At 31.9% G+C, this 21747-nt stretch overlaps 2 protein-coding genes across 3 annotated transcripts; both read right to left on the reverse strand.

Annotated features, from left to right (window-relative positions):
• Nucleotides 1–1547: 1547 nt before the first annotated feature.
• LOC109816315 (transcription factor PCL1) lies at nt 1548–3553 on the reverse strand. 2 transcript variants are annotated; one of them, XR_002241247.3, is made up of 3 exons: nt 2525–3553; nt 1686–1952; nt 1548–1595 (listed from the first exon to the last, which is right to left on the reverse strand). XR_002241247.3 is itself a non-coding variant. In XM_020381266.3 (2 exons), the coding sequence occupies exon 1, from the start codon at nt 3392–3394 to the stop codon at nt 2537–2539; it is 858 nt and encodes a 285-aa protein (XP_020236855.1). In that variant the 5' UTR covers nt 3395–3553; the 3' UTR covers nt 1548–1952; nt 2525–2536. The 2 variants fall into 2 exon arrangements, 1 of the variants encoding a protein (XP_020236855.1); XM_020381266.3 differs by having other exon boundaries at nt 1548–1952.
• Nucleotides 3554–13373: 9820 nt separating this feature from the next.
• Nucleotides 13374–20019, reverse strand: LOC109816300 (pumilio homolog 2). Its single transcript, XM_020381248.3, has 9 exons — nt 19052–20019; nt 16299–17824; nt 16083–16224; nt 15898–16005; nt 15566–15778; nt 15375–15485; nt 14770–14964; nt 14143–14317; nt 13374–13869 (listed from the first exon to the last, which is right to left on the reverse strand). The coding sequence occupies exons 1-9, from the start codon at nt 19700–19702 to the stop codon at nt 13832–13834; spliced, it is 3159 nt and encodes a 1052-aa protein (XP_020236837.2). The 5' UTR covers nt 19703–20019; the 3' UTR covers nt 13374–13831.
• Between the last annotated feature and the right edge of the window lie 1728 nt (nt 20020–21747).

The following is a 21747-nucleotide window of genomic DNA, read 5'->3' on the forward strand; positions in this document are numbered from 1 at the left end:
CATATATTAATTGTATAATTTATATTAGTGTTCATCATATAATTTTTTTTCTAATTTTTTCAAAATTTTAGAATTATTAATATTTTAATAAATTGGTCTAATTTCCCAATTCAATTTGATTAAATTCGAGTTAGGATAGATTATTTGATAATAATAAAAAAAAAAGCATCAATCCAACTTAATTTGATTATATTTTATTAGACTGGATCTTAAATAATGTTAAACTTGATCTATATACACTCTACTTATTATTATCATATAGAATATTTGTAAAATACCAAATAATATGAAATTTTTTGTTTATTTAATAACCTTACCTTATTTGGTGAGATTGTATATATTGCACTTAAAAAAATTAGTGAATAAAAAATATGTTGATGGCACTTTATTTCAAACTAGCTCAAAAATCAACTTCTTGACTCAATGGTTGTAGGATATAACTTACTACAGAGGAGGTTGACACGATGTTTATAAGATCAAGTTCCATAATATTAAAATAATATTTGACTAATCAAAAATCATGTTTTATAAATACAAATTAATTTTTTATTATCAATTTTTAAAATCATGTCCATGAATTAAAAAAAAATTAACTCAAAACAAACTCGCCAAGGTTGCATAGGCCGCACATGTCAAAAGTTCTTCAAATGCATTTGAATATCACATACTTGCAACGAAGCGAACCAGCACGCAGAAAGTTTTGTTCTTGAAAATATACAACGAATAATTTGCTTCATTCTTCACCAAGTTTTATTTTCAAGCGAAAAGGACTTGTGGTCCATTTTTTATATCTAAAGAATTGTTCCGGGAACCTAAAACTTTACTCTGTTTTCTCAAGGAAACCTAATCCACTAAAGGCAATTGCGCCTTTGTTAATGATTCCACAACACCCATTCTTCTTTTTTATTTATTTAAAGGGAAATGTTGGTATTGGGTGCCTTTTCTTTTAATCCATTCAAGTTTCCTTTAATTGACCTCCAACCAGGTTTCTTTGTGCTTTGAATCTTTTAGTAACTTTTTATCATTTACGTTTAAGAAATTCAATTCACAAAGCAGTTTAAGGAATGTACTACACATTTAAACAAACCTTGTCCACTCCACAAGAGAATGGATTCAATATACAGTGATAAGTTGGACAAGAGGGAGGGAAGACTCTCAGTATCGATCTTTCCCCAAGCTCCTATTTATTTTGATCAAAATGTATTTGTACCTTTCTCGTTAGAGTGAATATTCTAAACAAGTAAACCGTTGCCGTTTGTTCATTATCACCAAAAAAAAAAAAGATTGCCAAGTCCAGATGAATTTGTTTCTCACAAGTAAAAGGGGACAAGTGAATTGTGTCATGGGTTAAACAAGAATTCACCGGGTTAGGGTAGGTGTGTGTGTTGCGCCTTTATATATACAAGATACAAATCCTCGTTCCATTCTCACTGACATTTCTTTAACATGAGGACCTACAGCACCCAATTTAAGAAAATGGAACATCTAATTCAAACGAAATAATGAGAAAGAGCTTTAAGATATAGAAAAACATTTAATCCAGAGCATGGTATAAATGTTTGCTGTCTGTTGTCAGTCTCTTTTATTCAATGGTTCTGAAAAAGAGAGTTAACTCATTCAGGATTACACAATATAATAGAATAGAACCTATAATTTATAAATCAGAGAACTAGTTAAGAATTTACTTTAGAATCAGCTGTCTAGACAGACCAGAAGAAATATACCAGAATTCTTGTCATACAATTAGGTGACACTGACAGGAATTAGAGATGTGTGCCAAGATGTTTGTAAATCTGCCCACAGGGTACACACAACTTACTCAGATTGTAATCTAGCTCCATATAGTCTTCTTCATATACTTCCTCCAGACTCGTGTGAATTCCAGGGTAATCATCAATAATACAGTTACTTCCCTTCTCAGAATGTCTCTACCAATAATCAAGTGTTTGAATCTACAAAAGACAATACATTACTATCTTTTTCACAGGCCATAAAAGCAAATCCGATGGCATTAAAAGTACAATCAATCAGCAACAATAACTTATAATGGCGAAGAATCTAGGCAATGACAACATAAATTCAATTGAAGATCCAAACATCTAACCTACTAAAGGAAAAAGAAAGTATCCCACAAAGATCCAATGAACTATATTTTCAACATTAGACACCAAGCATTACTACCCTCAATAATCACTGTAAACAACATAAAGCTAGTTGATCATTTCACACATGGGATTTAGATAGACAACTTGAGAGCCATCAAGTGGAGAGATTATCAGATTATTCGAGGTATTAGTAATTTTAGAAAATGTAATAATTTCTCTACCAGGAATCCACCAATCAATAATTTCCTTTAAAGTCAAAGGATCTGTCTGAATACAAGCTTAAACAAAATATTTTGAATAGAGAAAGAGAGATTTAAACTAGTATTCAATGGCATAAAGAAAAAGAAGCTAGGTGATCCTGATCCTACTTAACGAAGATGGCATAGAGAAAAGAGAGGATGCAATTGGTGAGTGGTGACCTTAGAGGCTGATCATTTATCATTAGGAGCAAGATGAGGCCAATCCCTGTGGTGCAACATGTTATAAGGATGGTAAGCGGAGGTGGCGGAGGAAGTGGGGAGGGGGATGCCCATGTGGGGATGGGGCATGCCGAGGACAGGCATGGACATCATGGGAGGGGGATAGGGCATGGGAATGGGAAGAGGGAGATGGCCATGGGAATGGGAAGAGGGAGGAGCAGAGTCATGCAAACTCTGAGGCACAGGCGTCGAAGCGAACAACTGATCGGAAGAAGAAGGACCCTCGTTCGACAGACCCTGCATCCGCTTCAAGTATAGCCGATACTTCTGGAGATGACTCGCCACATTCTCGCGAGTCAACCCTTCCACGTTCATCAACTGCATAATCGTCTTCGGCACCGCGTTCTTGATTCCGAGGTGCGCCACCACATCCACGAACCGCTTGTGCAGCTGCGGCGTCCACACCAGCCGCGGCCGCTTCACCGCCGCCCGCTCCTCCGTCCGCACCGCCGAGTCCGCCTCCTCCGCGCACTCGATCCTCCGCTGCTTCCGCGAATCGGACCCCTCGCCGTACTCCTCGTCGTCGTCGTCGTCGTCCTCTTCGTCGTCGTCGCGGTGGCGGTGGTTGTTGGAGGAGGAGAAGGCCTGGTGCACGGCCCCGCCGCGGAGCGTGGAGAACGTGTTGCGGGAGGCGCGGTTGACGTCGAGGAGCGTGCGGTGGGGCTCGGGCGTGATGCTGAAGGCGGAGGCGAGCTCCGGCGGGATGAGGGGCTGCGAGAGAGGCGTGAGATCGTTGGCGTTGGGGAGGCCAATCTCCCACTCGATGACGCGCTCTTCCTCGTACTCGCTGGTCTTCACCTCTTCCCCCATTCAGTTATAACGGTCTCTCACACGCACTCTCTGTGATTTGCAAATTTCACAACACCACAATACAAGATTCCCCAGATTGGTATTTGGTGAGATTAGATGAAGGAAGGAAGGAACCAAATAATAATAATAATAATGCTTCTTTTTTTCTTAGGGAAATTCTGAAAAGGACAGAAAAAGTGCAATATCTTATTCCACATGCTGCCAACGTGGACGACTTAACCAGATATTTTTGATCTTCTAAATATCTATCTTATGCCTCTCCTTTTCTTTATTATTTCTACATTTTTTTTTATTTTTTATTTTCTTTTTACCGACTCTCGCGCCTAATTGAAACGGAACACACGTGCTTCTCTTCGCCTCATGTCATTGCCACCATTTTTTTTCTTCTACTTTAATTACCCTATCTCTTAAACACAAATTAACAACTAATTATCAACACATTCAAAAATACTAATATTACTCTTTTTATAATATTTTTTTATTCATTTAAATTTATTAAAAATAATAAATTTTATTGATAAGTATATTACACCAATAATATGATTAAAAAAATTATAAATTATAATAAATTTTATAATTGATTTGGAATTAATTCTCGTATTTAATGAAAGATTCTCTAAAATTTATAATTTAATTTTTTAATAGAAAAAAATTATTGTTAACATTTATTTATTATAATTTATTTAAAGAACTAATAGATTTTTCTTATGAGAACGGCTACATCTTTCAAATTATATAAGTCGACTTATTTTTTAAAGTTTAAAAAAATACGTTATTAAATCAAAATATATTTATTTTTTTTACGTGAAACCATTCTACTTATATACAACTTTTAATGTTTGGAGGATTTTTTGGTTTGTAATTTTCAGAGGATTCAGCATTTTTATTTTTTATATACACATGATATTAAAAAATCAATATATTAACTACATATTTAAAAATAATATTATTTATCGACTTATGACGCGATATTAGTATGCGATTCCGGCAATGAAGCCATACATTCATGATTCAAGTGTAAAGATTCTGGATTGATTTATCGTGTCACTTCTACTTAATTTCTCTGTACTGTATTTATGATTTCTATGTATTAAATAAAAATCATTAAAAAAAAAATACACGTAAAAGTTATTTTCATACTAAGAAAATAAATATAATTTTAAATTTAACTGTTCCAACTTCCAAATGAAAAGTATTTTTTTATCTTTTTTCGTTGATGAATCATATCATCCAAACAAAATGTTAAAGAAAGGGGCGTGACATAAGCTTAAGCGCATGCTAATAAAGAATTATTAGAAATTTAACTAAAGACAATTATTTTAATGTTGTGTCATCATACCAAATAAGTTAATTTTCATCCTCATCAAAATATACTACCGGCCAGCCATTAGTGCAATTCCTAGTTTATTCTTCAAACCAACAATGGTAATAATTAATTAATTATAACCAAATAAAATTAAGTAGCGTACATACGACAATATCTTTTTTTTTTTTTTTGAGAGGCAATATCTATAAGTTGATACTCAATAAAAATTAATGTATATATATATATATAAGCAATTTATTTCCTTTTATAGAGTGATTAAAAGTTCAAACTTTTATTTAGAAAATATTTATAAACGTGTATTTGTCTTTAAAGTTCCAAACGATTATTAATATAATTAAACTTATATAGTTATAGTTTTTTTTTTAATTATTAAACAAGTAATGGATAAAAAAAGAATCTCATTCATAGCAGTGTATATATTTTTTATATAAAAAATAATTCAATGATTCATAGCAGAGTATGTTATTAGATTCTAAACAAAAAGTTTAATTTTATTAGAAGATAAGCCAACCCAAATACTGTAAAACTTAGTTTAATCTACAGCTTGTATCCGACCTTAAAAAGGATCCATTATAGTTAAAAATGAGTTACAACTGATGGAATTACTCTATATAATGGTATTATTTTAATTTTAAAATACTAGTATTGAAGTTATAATAAAATCATGATATTTTTTATGATAAAAAAAAATTAGTGTAATTACAATATAATTGGAGGGACAACAGTCTTTAACTTCATGCTTTACTCCAACATCAACTTTAGATATATAAGAAACTCAACAATTCATTCCAAGAGATAATACTTATACACAAATTTTTTTAACAACTAGACTCACAGAGCACCACGCTAATATCCACGCAAATGGGATATCCAACTTTCAAAAACACTCGGCCCTCTCTTATAGTCCTAAGTCAATCAACATGCCTAAATGTTTAAAGCATTTTCAACATTAACACCTTAATAGGTCAACAATCATGTTTAAACGTCTAAAATATTCTCAACATCAACACCTTAATAGGTCAATGGTCATATCTAAATGCCTAAAGCATTCTCAACATCAAACCTTAACAATTATCATTTATATGCATTATCCCTGGTTAATGAATATAGATCTAACAACATATAATCATTTACATATATTATCTCATATCAATATGCATAAATCAAATATCAACAATCAACATACAACATATAATAGATTCAGCAATCTTATTCATGTTCGCCAATCAATCATATAAGCATGAAACTATTAAAGAACAACTTGTGCCCAATGTTATCCACCTTGTATTTAGTGCCATTGAAGTAGGGATCCCTCTTCCTCGCTATTGGGAAAAATCCAAGTCCCGCCAATCCTAGATCATTAAAAAGGGTCACCCACCATTTATCCACGTACCAAGCCTGATAGTGCTGGACGTGAGAGGGTGTATTGGGAAAAACTCAAGTCCCACATCGACTAGAGATTAGGCAATTGAATAGTATATAAGTGGAAAGCAACCCTCACCTTACAAGCCGGTTTTGTAGGGTTGAGTTAGGCTTAATCTACTATTCTAACACTCGCCAATGCTCAATACCATTCAACCTGTGTCTAGCGTAGATTAGGTAGAGACTTTAGGTCCTCACACCTAACATGGCATAGTCCCATGTTAAATCCCAAACCATCTAGAAACAAGTCTCTCCTCTCATGCTTGACATTAATCCAGACAGAGACAATTCTTTCACCTTGTGCCCAACACCATTCAAACCATGCCCAATAAGAGTTTAATCCGAGATGATTCTCTCTCCTCACGTTCAACGCCGTCAATGTGTACGTAAGATAGAGGCCCCCTAATTGAAGCCACACTCAATGCATTTAAGGCATGCTCAACACGAGGACAAGTTCTGTACGTGGAAGACTTAAAATTTGCCTCTAATCCACATGAAAAACAGGAAAAGCTAAACATACTACACAAAACAACCATACCGATCACAACAAACTCATATCTATACTCAGATTCAACATGCAAAACCATTTTGGACCAATCAGCAAGAATCACCTTCATAAACTCAAAATACCAAAGTACAACAACATATAATACCCACATCCAATCATTCATACCATCATACATTTAACAAAATTAAAAGTATGTGCAACTCCACAATCTAGCAAGACCAAGTTCTGATTTCCCTTACCTCGAATCCAAAGAGAACCGAAAGAAGAAAAAGAAGAAATGAAAGTCGGGCTCCAAGACTCTGCACCAACACAGATTCTTAGCTCCACAAGCCTTGAATCACCAACTCAGTCGATCAATTATGATCCTCCACACCCAAAAAATCTAGAAAGTAGAAGTAGAAGGATTAGAACTCAAGAATCTATCTCTCTAAGGTTTTTAAGAACTAAACTAATGAAGCTTAATTTTAAAAATAAACTTTATATACTATTATTTCCTTAAGGTCAAACTAGACCTCAATCCAAAGAAACCCTTTAAGACACTTGAAGACTCCTTAGAAGTTCATTAACTCTTGAAGTCCACAACACACTTCAAAATACTACAACACACAATTATTGCTAAAAAAGTAATAATTAATAAAAACTCACAATGTTATACACACACACAATGAGAGTTTTAGATTAAAATAAACACACACACATGCAATGAGAGTTTTAGATTAAAATAATTTGATAAGAAATCAATTTTTTTTATTATTAATATATTTTAATTTTATTTTATTATGATGTTGTTAGTATAATATACTTACCAATTTTGTTAATGATTAATATTTGTCAAAGAACCTTATTGCACATATTTAGTTTTATTTTTATCAAGTCATTTCATATAAAGACAAAGTAATACTTATATTTGTGACTTCATTTTTAAGATCAGGATTGAACTCTAATCCTGACTAAAAACAAAAAAGTTGAGTCACTTATAAATTAATGACTTATAGTTTGATCTTTCTTTTTAATCACATTTTTTTTCATTTACAGTACTTGAATAAGAGATATTACTTAAAAAAATTTGAGATTAATTATACTTAGACTAACAAACATACTTAGTTTCATTAAAATCAACATTATTTATTCTAACAAAATATTATTTATATACACAATTATTTTTTCACAAGAAATTGCTATATAGATAATTAAGATTTAAATTTTGATGTGTTTAAAGATTTAACAATCCATTAATTGTTTAATATGTTTTACTTATTTATGTTATTAATAAATAAATAAGATCACAATAATAGTTTTAAAATTTTAATTATAAGACTTTATGTATATTATATTAATTTTTCATGACTAGATTGACTTTAAAATTAATTTCTTTCGTAGAATTTTGATGAATATGTTAAATATCAAAACAAGTATCATTCAATGATATTAACCTATAAAAAAAATCTCAGATATATTTTGTTAAGGTTTAATCAGCAAATTTTGGTCACTTATTTTTAATTACTTAATTTTAATTTTTCAATTTTAAAAATCTGTAATATGGTCCAAGTGTTAATTTAATTGGCATTTTAAATTTAGAAAAATTACTTATTATAAAAAGTAAAAATTTGAAGATATTTAATGTTGTTATATTATTACATATTATGTAATATAAAAAGTATTACTTTAAAAATTATATATCGTCGCATTACTACAGGCGTGCATATTTGACTATTAAAATGAAATTACGAATTTTTAAGATTTGAGACTAAAAACAATTAATTGTGATTAAAAATTACATAAAAAGTAAAGTACAATTTTACTAATTTTTTTTAATAAATATACTTATGCATAAGATAAAAAGGATTAAAATACTTTTTAATTTTATAATTTCCTTTATTTTATTTTTTAGTTTCTATATTTTAAAATAAATATTTTTAGTCTTTAAACTTATTTTTTTTAATCATTTATAGTCTTTATATTTTAAAATTTTATACTTATAATTTTTTATTTCTTTAATTTTTTTTATTTTTTTATGAACTAAAAAAATATATCACTACAAATTTAAAGAATTAAGATATTTATTTAAAATTATGAGAACTAAGTAAAAGCATAAAAACTAACAAAAATATATTTTAAGTTGTAGAAACTAAAACATAAAAATAAATAAAATTATAGAAGATTTAAAAAAAAAATATTTAGACTAATAAAAAATGAGAAGTTCTATGGTACCTATGTTATTTGAGAGGGTACCGGTACAGTTGTAATTACAATTTTATTTTATATTTTATATTTTTAATAATTTATTTAAATAATATTTATGATATTTTATTCTTTTAATTTTTAAATTATTTAGTCATTTTATTTTTATTTTATATATTTTAATTTTATTTGTAATAATATTATTATATATTTAAATAGTTTAATTTTAATAATTTTTTTAAGTATATTTTTATCTTTTCACTTAAAATTTTTAAATTTCTATATTTTAATTTTAATAATTTTTTAAGTATATTTTTATCTTTTTATCTTAAATTTTTGAATTTTTATATTGTAATTTTAATAATTTTTTATTTTTACTATTTATTAATTCTTTTCTTTTTTAATGTTTTATAACATTATTAAAATCTTATAATTTTAATTTCTATAATTTTATCTTATCTTTTATTTTATAAATATAATTTAAATTATTTATTTTATAATTAAATTAATTTTTTTAAAATTTTATAAATTTACATAAAAAATATATATTAAAATTCTTCTACCTTTAAAAGTACCGTATCAATTCTCATAAAAAATATCAACAAAACCTTATTCATGTCACGTCAACAAAATAAATGCGCTTTTTGAGCTTTTTTCTTTTTTGACAAATGAGAATGCGTAAAGTTTCCAAAAGGCGAAAGCGTGTTGGAAGACAGCTGGAAGCGTGATCGAACGAACGGTGGTGATTGATTTTTGTTTTCAGAATCAAGCGCACTATTTTCTATGATGAATCAAGCGGCTCAGAATCACACGACGGAATTTTTTACATAAATAATATTTTTTTAAAAAAAAATTATAAAAGTAATATCTGTATAACATTATTTACTCAACTAGAACCAATCACTGTTCATGCTTAGAATTCGGTTTTCCGGAACCGGAAACCGAGTTCTGAGCTTCAATTTTTTTTTTAATTTTTTTTTGTGCTCAGAATTCGGTTCTCGGGAACCGAATTCTGAGTTGTTTTTAATTTTTTTTGCGTTTCTGGGAAGTTATTTTTGAAATTGGAACGGCCTGTTCTGCACCCGTTCCAATTTCAAAAATAACACTCTATGTGTTTAAGCAGAACGGGCCGTTCGACTTCCGGAACGGCCCATTCCACTTCCCAGATTCGCCCAAACTAGGCCTCAAACGCAAAAAAAAAAAAAAAAATTAAAACAACTCAGAATTTGATTCTTCGGGAACTGAATTCTGAGAAAAAAAAAAAGGAAAAAAAAATATTGAAACTCAGAATTCGGTTTCCGGGAAATCGAATTCTAAGCATGAACAGTGATTAATTCTAGTTGAGTAAATAAAGTTGCACAGATCTTACTTTTGTAATTTTTTAAAAAAAATATTATTTACGTAAAAAATTCTCACACACGCCCATCCAATAAACGATCACCCACTCCAGCAATCTGCGCCGCTTTTCAAACACAAAGCAACGTTAATGAGCGCTTTAATAATATAAAAAATACAAATAGTGTAAGACAAATAAAAAAATAAAATTTAATTAGTTTTTGTAATCACAGCATAATAACATAATATCCACGTCACTAATGTTTTAATTAATCAAATATTTTTTAATGATTATGCAAATAATTGTGGCGATTCTGCTTGAAAAAAAATGAAAGTTTTTTTTGTGGCGGTCTATAAACAACCGGTTTCTGCGGAAAAAAAAAATATTAAAAAATATTGTAGTAATTTGTAAGCTCTACCTCCTCCCCATATTCTCATTCACCACCCCTCCATTTTTTACGGTACAAAACACTTATTCTTATTTTAACTCTTCTCCTATTTCATGCCTATTTTGTTACTACCAAAGAAGTGGTAAGAAAAATGAAAACAAAGATTTTTTTTTCTTCAGTGATAACAAATATATTTAGTTATACAAGATTAAAAATATTTTTAAAAATGATATTTATTATACAATATTTGAAAATCAATCCAGTAGTATTTAGTGAAATATATATTTTTAGTTATCATTATAATAAATAATATATTTTTATTTTATAGTTATTTCATAGTATCTTCAAAGAACTTTTAATAAGATTTTAGTCTCTCAAATTTATGATTAATTTATTTTATCTCTCAAATCTAAGATTATTATTTTCAATTCCTGTAATTTTTAAAAATATTATTTTAATCTTTCTGATAACATATTTGAAAGTGACAGATTAAAATAATTATGCAATATTAATTAAGTTTAATACAATATTTTCACTAATAATAATATAAGTTTATAGATTTTGAATGACACTATTTAATAAATTCTCTAACAAAATTTAAGTATAAAGATTAAAATATTTTTTTCTTAAAATTACATGATTATAGAAATCAATTTTAATTTGAGGGTGAACTCAATTGATATTGCATAATTGTTTCAATTTGTTACTTTTAAATATGTTATTAGTAAATTGAGAGATTAAAATAAGACTTTTAAAAATTACATGGATAAAAAATAACAATTTAAAATTTGATGAACTAAAAAAAATTTAATCTAAAATTGAGAAATTAAAAAAATATTTAATTCTTTTAAAATCTTGAAAGAAATTTTAAACACTCTTATTGTTCAAATTCATTGCAATTATCTTTTTGAAACATTAATATATTGAATATTTAAATGTGCTGACGAACTTGTAATAATGGCGGAAAACAATGGCTTGTAAGTTAGCGTTAAGACTTGCATTATTTTATATACAACTTGGCCTCTGCCACCTGGTATGGCCATTATAAAACTCATGAAATCAGCAATAAATAAATAAACAAAAACTAGTAGATAACGTTATTTATTTGATGTTCGTGGAAGATGCAACTGCCACAAATAAAAAGAAGTCTCATATATTATTTCAAATCTTTTACTGGATGGAAATAGGATAGGATCCGAAGTTTCGATCTATTAATGTGATACTAAGAAACATAAATAGTACTTAAAACAGAATGAAGACACATGTTTTCCGCCAAGAGAAGATGCACAGTGGAGTACAATTCGGAAGGTAAAGATTACTGCACCTTAGAATTTCTCCCACATAAGTTTAATTAATTGGAAAGGAATATATCGTGTAAACACAACTATTATATCATCCAGATCACTAGATTTAACTAATTTTGTTGTTACATGTAACAGTATTTTATTACTCACTCTGTTTTACTTGTCAGTTTGATAGTAATTTTTTCAAATTTTATGACAATATTAATTATTTTTTCATCAATTATATATTTATATCTCACTTAACTTTTAATTAACTTATACATAACAGCTAATATGTATTTATTGTAAATAATAGAAAAAGTTTATTACATTTATTAATTTGTGTTAGGAGTGACAAATAAATCTATTTATTCATCATCTATCTCATTAATTCATAAATAAATTCATTCAATTCATCCCTTATAATAAAAAATTATGGACTAGGTCTAATATATCTATTTAATTTTATAACTAATTAATAATCTATCTACTACTTTTTAGAATCCATCAATTACATATGAGATGTTTATTAGATTGAGATTATTTTGATATGAAAAAAAATGTTGTGAATTTTAGAAAACTATATAAAGTATAATGAGTTATAAAGAAAATAGAGAGAAGTCAAACATTTCAAAATATATTATCATAAAATAAAAATTATATAATCTTTAAAACATTACTTTTATAAGAAAATTATTAACAGATGGATTGAATAAATTTTTTGTTTTAAATAAATCGGATAGATTGAATTTTTATATAAATTTTTAGTGAATCTAAATAAATTAATGAATTATTCTTATCCAATTTATTATGATATATCTAAAAAATTAATTGGTCCATTCAATTGTCACTTCTGTAAAATAATCTTAAATAATTATTATAAAAAAATGGGAGAAGTAATTCTTTTTACAAACTAAAAATATGAATTATATATCACGTGAAAATTCAACCTTTAAAACCCAAATAAAAGGCTGAGACCAAAAGATGATTCAATGAAAGCCATTGGTACTTACAAACAAGTTTCTCATTGTTTTTTCAGTTTTTCTTAAATAAGTCAAGAAACCTACTTTTTGCCGGCAACTTTGTTGGTTTTGAAAGGTCAAGCTAAATCTTCTAACATTGTATTTTGGGATAACCTTGTTTACACCGAGTCTACAACTATATGTAATAAAAACTACAATCACTGAGTCATAGAAAGGTATCAGATTAATTTTAATTAGGACAATATCTCAAATGTTTTAAAATAAGAATTCATTTGTTAGCACTGCGAAAATCAAAAGTAATTATTGAAGCAAGACTTTAATTTGATTAAAATTTTACATCAAAGGGAAACAAAAACTGCACTTAAAATGTTATCTTGTTTTAAAAAGGAGCTAGAAAAGAGAACCTTGAATACTTTTCCAATCATTTTATACCACTACTTTAGAACCTTTATTCTAGTGCTCATTTCTCTTCCCTTTTTAGCCGTGATTGAATAAAAACATATCAACAATGCAGACTTATATTATAGATATCATAGGAGAAAAGCGAAATATAGACTTGCAACATAAATTATACTTGTTGAAAGTGGAAACAAAGTCAATAACCATACATGATGAAAAGAAAGGAAAAAAAAACTGCCATTGTCTAAACAAGAACAGCTCTCCGCATGCCATCATTTTGTACAGTCGCGTCAACTTAAAAACTAGCTCACCAGTCACCATTTTATAATCTTTACACCATAAAAAGGCTTGTATAGGCATTTTATCTCCTCTGCAGGGGCATCAGCTGCATAAAACATCTGAGCCTCATCTCGCATAAATTCTTCGTATAAACTTAAAACTACAAAATGTACAGTTCTGCAGTACAACCGAAAACTTTATTTCCAATTGGCTATTACCCATCTTCACAGATAGGTAAACATAACCTCTTGATTTGGGAGAGAAAGAGAAGAAGCAACAGCTCACACTAGCCTCAGTTAGCTGTACAATATTATTTTTCTAAGCCACCTACCTAAGCAGGTTGAGGAGACTGAGCAGCAATTCTCCTTTCTGCAACAAATTAAATGACCCGTTGATAAAATATGTATATAATACCTCAAAATATGATAAAATTAAGCTGTTAATTAAATGTGCATATAATGATACAATTAGAAGTAGCATAATGACTCGGTCTTCATGCGAGTATCTCAAGGATGCATTTATCACGTAGGAGCATGCTTTCGGATGAAAGTGCTCCTACAGCGCACACAAGCATGCTGAAATTAATATCAGAATGTGCGAGAGAATGCAAATGAGGAATGACAACATGGAAGGAGTAAGTACCTCCAGCAGCAACAAGTTTTTCGACACGTGCAACGATGTGCTTTCCATAGGTGTACTTTTTCAATGCATTCAAATGAACCTTAATTCTTGAAAGAATCAGCTCGCGTTGTTGATCGTCACAAGTTTCCAGCACCTTTTGTACTACGTAATTTGCAAATTGATCTTTCATCATCGCCTGTATATAAAAGGAATCTAATTTATCATTTTGCAAAGCTCGGGATGCGGGAAAGGTCTCATTTAACAAGAAACAAACCATTATCAACTTTAAGACAGGTTGCGTTAAATATAAAGCATGCAGAGGCAGTTGATCCAACAATAGAATTAGGTTAGACTTGGTTACCATCTTAGAATTTAGACTTGGAATTTATAAACTTTATTTAAACCATATCTCTAGTCGATATGGGACTAAACCTCAATCTTGAAACTGCTATTGAGGTAGTTCCCAAAGATGACACAACTAAGGTGGGTTAGGGGTGCCTATGTTTAAAATGGCTTTCGAACAATCATTTATGATGATGGTATTGAACCTAAAAGTGGGCATCAAAATGTATATTAGCATTGTCTTCTAGTTTGCCTCAAATTCAGAATGGTATAGGCATACGTTAGAAACAAGGAAGTTCAACAAACCTGAAGAGGCTCATTTTCATCTGTGGAGCCAAGCATTTCATTCACTAGTAATTGGCGCTCAGAAGGACCACCAAAGGTCAAACATTTCTCCACAACATTGGAGGCAAACTTCTGTTGACTCATTTGAACTATCTTGCCTGCTAATTCCTTTATTATAGAAGAGCGTTCATGAGGCTTCCCATGTTCCAGTACATGCTGTTATCAAGGAGGGAAGAAACCAAAAGTAAGAGATCAACTCACATATAAATGGCATAGCACAAGGATGTTGAAGCAAGTTATATTTCTATCAAACAGTATCACACTTGGTAAGTAATTTAAATGTAATATTACGCACAGCAGAGACCACAAACCTGTATCATGAGAAAGAGAAAGAAAAACCAATCTTTGATGGCACAAGAATAAACGGGACTACACTCAATCAACAGGTCCATGAAACAATTACAAAACTATTTCTCAAAAAAAGCTTGAGCAGCAGTCTTGCTACCAAGAATGCACATGCAGAAAACCATGCTCAAGTAAACCAAACAAAACATGAGATAAAATATATCCACCACTATGACAATAAGAAACAAGCCCAAACTGTCTAGTCAGAAAAAATTATAAACCTGAACAACATAGTTGCCATACTGATCCTGAGCTAACATGCTAACTGCTCCTAAAATCTCATCCATAACTTTCTGCTGTGTTGTAGGGTCTTTGCAGTGCTCCAATACTCTCTGCCATATAGAAGGCATTCTTATATGACAATGATCTTGGCTACAAAATAAGAGTAACACAAGCAGCGAAGAAATCTTACCTGTATCACCCGACAACCATATGGATGGGTTGAGAGTGTCACAACTTGATCAAAAAATGTTGAGACAATAAAGTGTATTGCATCTTCAGGGACACATTCAATACACTTCTGAATGACATGATTACCATTCTGATCACGTACACAGCGCATGACATTACCATCAAGCTCTTGAACCATCTCTATCTTCTGATCCAAATCAACAACTTCGATAGCCTAAGGAGGGATACATAATTGAAAGATCATAAGAAAAATAATAAGATATTCATAAAATTACAGATAGAGAGCCAAACAGATAGATATTATCAACTACTGCCATCTTATATTATCAATACCTTCTGAATGACCCGGCAACCATACATTTGAAGGCTAAGTGTTAGAACATGGCCAAGAAGTTTGTTGGCTAATTCTCTTCTCTGGGATGCAAGTCCATGCTCAAAAAACTGCAATATAACATTACCAACTATTGCTCCAACAACATTCATGAAAGAAAATAATAAATTGAAAGAGTAATATTTACCTTTTGAACCACATAATTACCAAAGACATCAGTCATCAAAGCAAGCGCATGTGGCATGATTTCCTGATAAACCATGTTTTTTTCTTCTGTAGTAGCTGTTTCAAGCTTTTGTTGAATAAACCGGCTCCCATATTGATCCGCACTGTCAATGATAATATATTAATCATATTTAATTCTTCAGGGTGGCAGCATAAAATGATCAAGAGCAAAAAATACCTGAATTCAACAACATGACCAGAAATTTCAGAGAGCTCAAAACATTTTGTTTTATTGCTTTTAAACTCTTCCAACAGAGAAGAAGCAAAACTTTCATCAATGTTCCCATTATCTACATGCCAAGGTCCCATGACCCCAGCTAAATTCCTCATTCCAGAAGCAAAACGTACATTTAGTTCATTGTGCCTAACAGGACTTCCAGAACCAACTGGAGAAGTGGATAAAACAGAGTTTGCCATTGGACTTCCTGGGTAAGACATCCCGACACCATATGCAGGATTTCCATAATAACCATGAGGAGTGGAGCTGCCTGATTTCCCACCCAGTGATACATTGTATTGCGATTTCTGAGGAGAGAGGATAGACCCTAGATAAGCTTTCTGAAGCTCAAGTAAATTCATGTACGAATTCCCAAAGTAGTTCCTGTCCATAGAGGGGTCATTAAGAGCACCAAGTTGTGCTGCAGCATATTCAGATGTCCTCAGGTATTGAAGATACATGGGATCAACAAAAGGAGCCTGAAGAGCACTGCCAGGAATTTGATTTCCCATCCTACCAAGATTATGCACATCAGATGGAGCAGCACCTCCAGAAGCCAAACCACCCCCAATAATTCTTGAGTCCATTGCAGGGGCCCCCATTGCTGATGCTGCAGCAACATTTTCAAATAAGGGCGGCAGGTTAGCAGTGCCAAGTTGGTTAGTCATCAAGGATGCCAATGCTGGATTTCCAGCATACCCACTCAGACCGTAGTTAGTAAACAATGAATTTGTACCATCTAAAGGCTGGTACTGAGGTGGCGAACTACCTCCTCTACTAAAATGGGAGGTAGGCGATCCTTTGAAATATGAGTTATTGGAAGGAACAGTAGACTTTTGCAGCTCAACCTGCCTATCCAGGGATGAATTGTTGAAATCTGACCCACTCCTGCTCTTACCTGAATTTTGCACGTGCGCTGATTCAGACTTCTTTAAATAAGCATGTTGCTTACCATGATCTTGACCACCTTGCCTACCAAAAAGATATCTCTGATGGTTATCAACATCTGATTCAACCTGTGATGGCAAACAGTTTTCACCATCTAACATATCATCTGCTGATAAGTTCATCCCTGACAATGCAGCCACAAGATCTCCTGACTCATTGATGCCAGATGAAACACCATTAAATGCATCTGTACTGGCAATAACTCTTTTGTCAGAGGCAATGGTTCTGCCGCCACCAATAGGCGTGATGCAGGGACTGGGAGCCCTAGCAACAAGTTGTGGATCAGGAGTGGTACTTCTTGACAAGGAAGATCCTAGTACAGCAGCATACGAATATGAAGTTGGCTGACCAATATTTTGGGCTGCAGATGATCCTTGAACATTTGATCCTGATCTTAACGCATCAGTGGCTGTGGGCTCACGGCGTGCATGAGCCATCTCTGCTTCAGCAGAACCCATGATGTCATTTTTATCAAATGCATTACGACTAGATGGACGAGAAGGAATACTTGCAACAGAAGTATTACGCCCCAAATCATCCTGCAATATTACTACTTGTAAATGATGGGCAGAAATAAAAGGATATGGAAATAAAGAAATTCAAAAAAAGATCAAAGAAAATATATGCTAAATTCACAACAGCATTGTAAATAATTGATAGTAGCAAGTATAAAATAAATATTGCTACAGAAAACTTCCAATATGCAAAGTCAAATGAATAACAATTTGAATATATCATATATTCAAAGATATAGCAAGAAACACATGCCGCAAACAAAATCAAATAAACATTTACTCCACTTCAATACAGTGAGGTATAAAAAATTCTTCAAAACTACTGGGTGTAATTGGGTAAAGCCAAGTCAATCACTACCCAATGAGGAAGAGTCTCTGCAAATTCTGATTTTTAAGTTATAAAATGAACGACATTATTCTGAGTACAACTTTGAATATATATAGTGAACAGTGTAGAAGAGATTGTTGTAACTTAATTACTTCAGTTGAACAGATACCATTATAATTCAGTTATTACAGAAGCAGTTAGTTACATAACATGTTAACTGAATTAACAGACTGATGGGCATGAATCCTTTTCAGTGGAAAATATTATTACACTAGATACAGTGAAAAATCTAACCGTCATATTTACTATATTTTGTAGAATAAATTAAATATTTTAACAGCTCTGATGTTATCCAGGGATCAATTGACTCGAGTGGACACTGGAGAATCACAACCCCAGACTGACACATGCTACAGTTGACAATATAGTACTACAGTATGCAGTATAGGATACATAAATAATAATGTGCCTAAAAGATTCTTCAGTGAATGCTACAAATCAACTAGATGTAGCTAAAAATCAGTATCAATATTATTTAGACACACTATGAAACTAAAGGATAGCTAGTACAACACAATCATAAAGAACCATTAAAAAATGAGAGGCCAAAAGTCAAATACACAGATGCATGTCATCATATAGAATTCGATTAATCAAAACATAACTTCCCTCAAAACTCACAATCAAGAATCAAAACATCTGAACAAGACCACACATAAAAACATAAAAATCAATATTTATCATAAAATACATCGACCAAATATAATACACAGCCTCACAACATATGCGTATCCGTAAACCATATGTCACAACAGATGAAACTGAAAATACAAAATGTCAAATCACACAATCCAGGAAAAACAAAGAAACAAATGCAGCACAGCACAAAGTCAATTAGTCGATCAATGGCAGAAGCAAGCCACCTGGAAAATTTCTGCAAAGCTCTTCTGTTTGCTCAGCCCTAGTCCAGGCAAACCAATCAGTCCATCACCACCCCACTCGGCAGAACCTCTGGTCTTTTCATTGTCCACCTCATTCTCTTGTTTCCTCATGTTGAAACCCGGTGGGGTAGAAAACAGCGATCTACCACCATTATCATCAGGCTTGTTCACCTTCCTCCTATCTCCAATTCCACCCAGAACTGAAGCTCCACCTTTAAGTCTTTGTTGAAACCTCCAATCCTCCTTTGACAGCAAAGGAGGCGGCAGCCTAGGATTCAAATTCACATTGGAGTAATAGTATGAAAGATAAGCTGGATCAGACCTAAGCTCTTCCTCAGAAGCAATCCCATTCACATCTTTAGTCCTTCTAAACTCCGAAAAGCCAGCATTTTCACCAGTAGAAGCGGCGCCACTGCTGCCGCCACCACCAAACAACCCTCCTACAGCACTCAAAGAACCCTCCACAGTTGGAGGCGCTGATCCACTCCTATATATATTGAGCTCTTGCTCACGATCATCAGCCTCCTGTCTGCGTTGCTCCCGAAGCAACATCCCTATCTCCTTCTCCAATTCATCACCAAAAGAGCCCTCGTTACTCCCAAGCACCGGTCTTCTACCCAATTCAGACAACATTTTTCAAAATCTTAATCTGATCACCACCCTCTAATCATCAACCTCGTATAGCTAAAACTGATCACTACCCACCACCATATATCAAACCCTAGTCCAAAAAACAACCCAAAGACTCAAACTTTTCCCATCATAGTGCGTAAACCTCCAAACCCCATATTAACAACCTCAGAAAATTATAACTTGAAGTTACTGGAAGAAAAAAAAAAAAAAAGTAAAACAAAAATCAAGCTTTAGCACCGTAGCCACTTCAGAAGCTGAAACAAAACCAACCCGAGAATCAAACGAGAAACGAGATTGCGAAATTCACCCAGAATTGGCTTCCATAAGTATAGACAATAAAATCGTAGGACATACGATACTATATATATATATATATATATATATATATACATAAACAAAATTAACGTGGGATAGTACAGGAAGAGAAGAGATAAGTGAGATCAAAAAAGGAAAGAGTGAGAGAGAGATCAATCCGGCGGCGATTGGTTCTTACAAGAACCCTTAGGGTTTTGTTCCATTTAGAGGAGGATTAAATACAGACGATGATAGGAAGCAAAACGAAACCAATTTATTTGGTTTCTATTTTTATTTTTTTAAGTAACCAAAGTTTCCATTTTATTTCTGAAAATCTCGGAAATATCCAGTATATTTTATGTATTTCCTGAACATTAGGGGTAATTGACCAAGTGATAACCGACTGATGCCATTGGCAATGAAAGAGAAATGGCGTTTATTTTCATATCAAGAAGCTGTCACGGACTGACACGTCGTCTATTAGATTCGCTAGGTCAGTTAAATAGTACAGTAAATTTCGCACCAGTTACCCCTCTTTATTCACTTCAGTTAACTTAGTTCTGCTGTGTTCATATTTATTACTAATATCATGATTTTAATTTTCACATTGATTACTACTTTCTTATTTCCTTCTATTTTATATGCCTACACACATAATACTTGTAATGCTAGGCATGACAAATTTGTGCCTCTACTTTTATGTTACATGGAAAGGAAGGTAGTATGGCAATTATCCGGTTATTCTTAGTTTGTTAGAGACTTGTTATTTTAGTTTGCTTTCTACTTCTTTCATTCCCAAAATTTGATTCATTTAAATTTTTACGTATATTTAATTTACATCCATTTAGATTAAATTATTGTCATGTATTAATTTTTGTTTGATTTTGAGAGAGAAGATGAAAATGTGAATATCATTGATTTAGAAATTGATTACCTTACAAAAGGATTACAGAACAATGTATTTATAAGAGTTAGAAACAAACTAACTCTAACTAACTCAAACTAGAAAAATTAACTAACTTGTAATAACAACTTTCATCCATTTCCCTTAACATCCTCCCTCAAACTCATGGTGTCCAAAGTGGTAACCATGAGTTTGTTTCGAAAATGATGAAAGTGTTGCTTAGCTAGAGGTTTGGTAAGCGTATCTGCAACTTGGTATTCTGCAGGAAGATGAATGACTCTTACTTCATTCTGTTTGACTTTATCTCTCACAAAGTGCAGGTCCAGCTCAAAATGTTTCGTTTTGGAATGCAACACAGAATTGGCAGTAATGAGTACTGCACTTAAATTATCACAGTAAATTCGGGGAAGAGATTTTGGAACCCTCAATTCACTTAACAGTGACTGTATCCAGATAATATCTGCTGCTACATCAGCTATGCTACGATATTCAGCTTCTGTTGTACTTCTAGAGACAAATTTTTGCTTTCTTGATGACCAGGAAATAAGATTGGAGCCTAGATACACACAATAGCCACTGGTTGACTTTCTATCATCTTTATCATTTCCCCAATCTGAGTCACAGAAGCCAGCCAGATTTAGTTGCTTATTCTTTTGAATGAGAAGACCATGATGGATGGTTCCTTGTAGATACCTCAGAATTCTTTTTACTGCCTTCCAATGATGTTCTTGTGGGCAGTGCATATATTGGCAAACCTTATTAACTGCAAAAGAGACATCCGGACGAGTAATGGTGAGATATTGAAGTGCTCCAACTATAGACCTGTAAAAGGATGGATCTGGTACTG

The sequence above is a fragment of the Cajanus cajan genome, chromosome 8 (genome assembly GCF_000230855.2).
Source record: "Cajanus cajan strain Asha chromosome 8, NIPB_CcT2T_4, whole genome shotgun sequence".
Taxonomy (NCBI): Eukaryota; Viridiplantae; Streptophyta; class Magnoliopsida; order Fabales; family Fabaceae; genus Cajanus; species Cajanus cajan.

Bases quoted from the DNA above. Each gene is read 5' to 3' on its own strand.
- LOC109816315 (XM_020381266.3), bottom strand. From the start codon at position 3,394: ATGGGGGAAGAGGTGAAGACCAGCGAGTACGAGGAAGAGCGCGTCATC.
- LOC109816300 (XM_020381248.3), bottom strand. From the start codon at position 19,702: ATGTTGTCTGAATTGGGTAGAAGACCGGTGCTTGGGAGTAACGAGGGC. The intron at 16,006-16,082 runs GTAAATATTACT...GTTATATTGCAG, and splicing joins GTAATTATGTGGTTCAAAAG to TTTTTTGAGCATGGACTTGC. The intron at 15,779-15,897 runs GTATTGATAATA...ATCCCTCCTTAG, and splicing joins GTTGCCGGGTCATTCAGAAG to GCTATCGAAGTTGTTGATTT.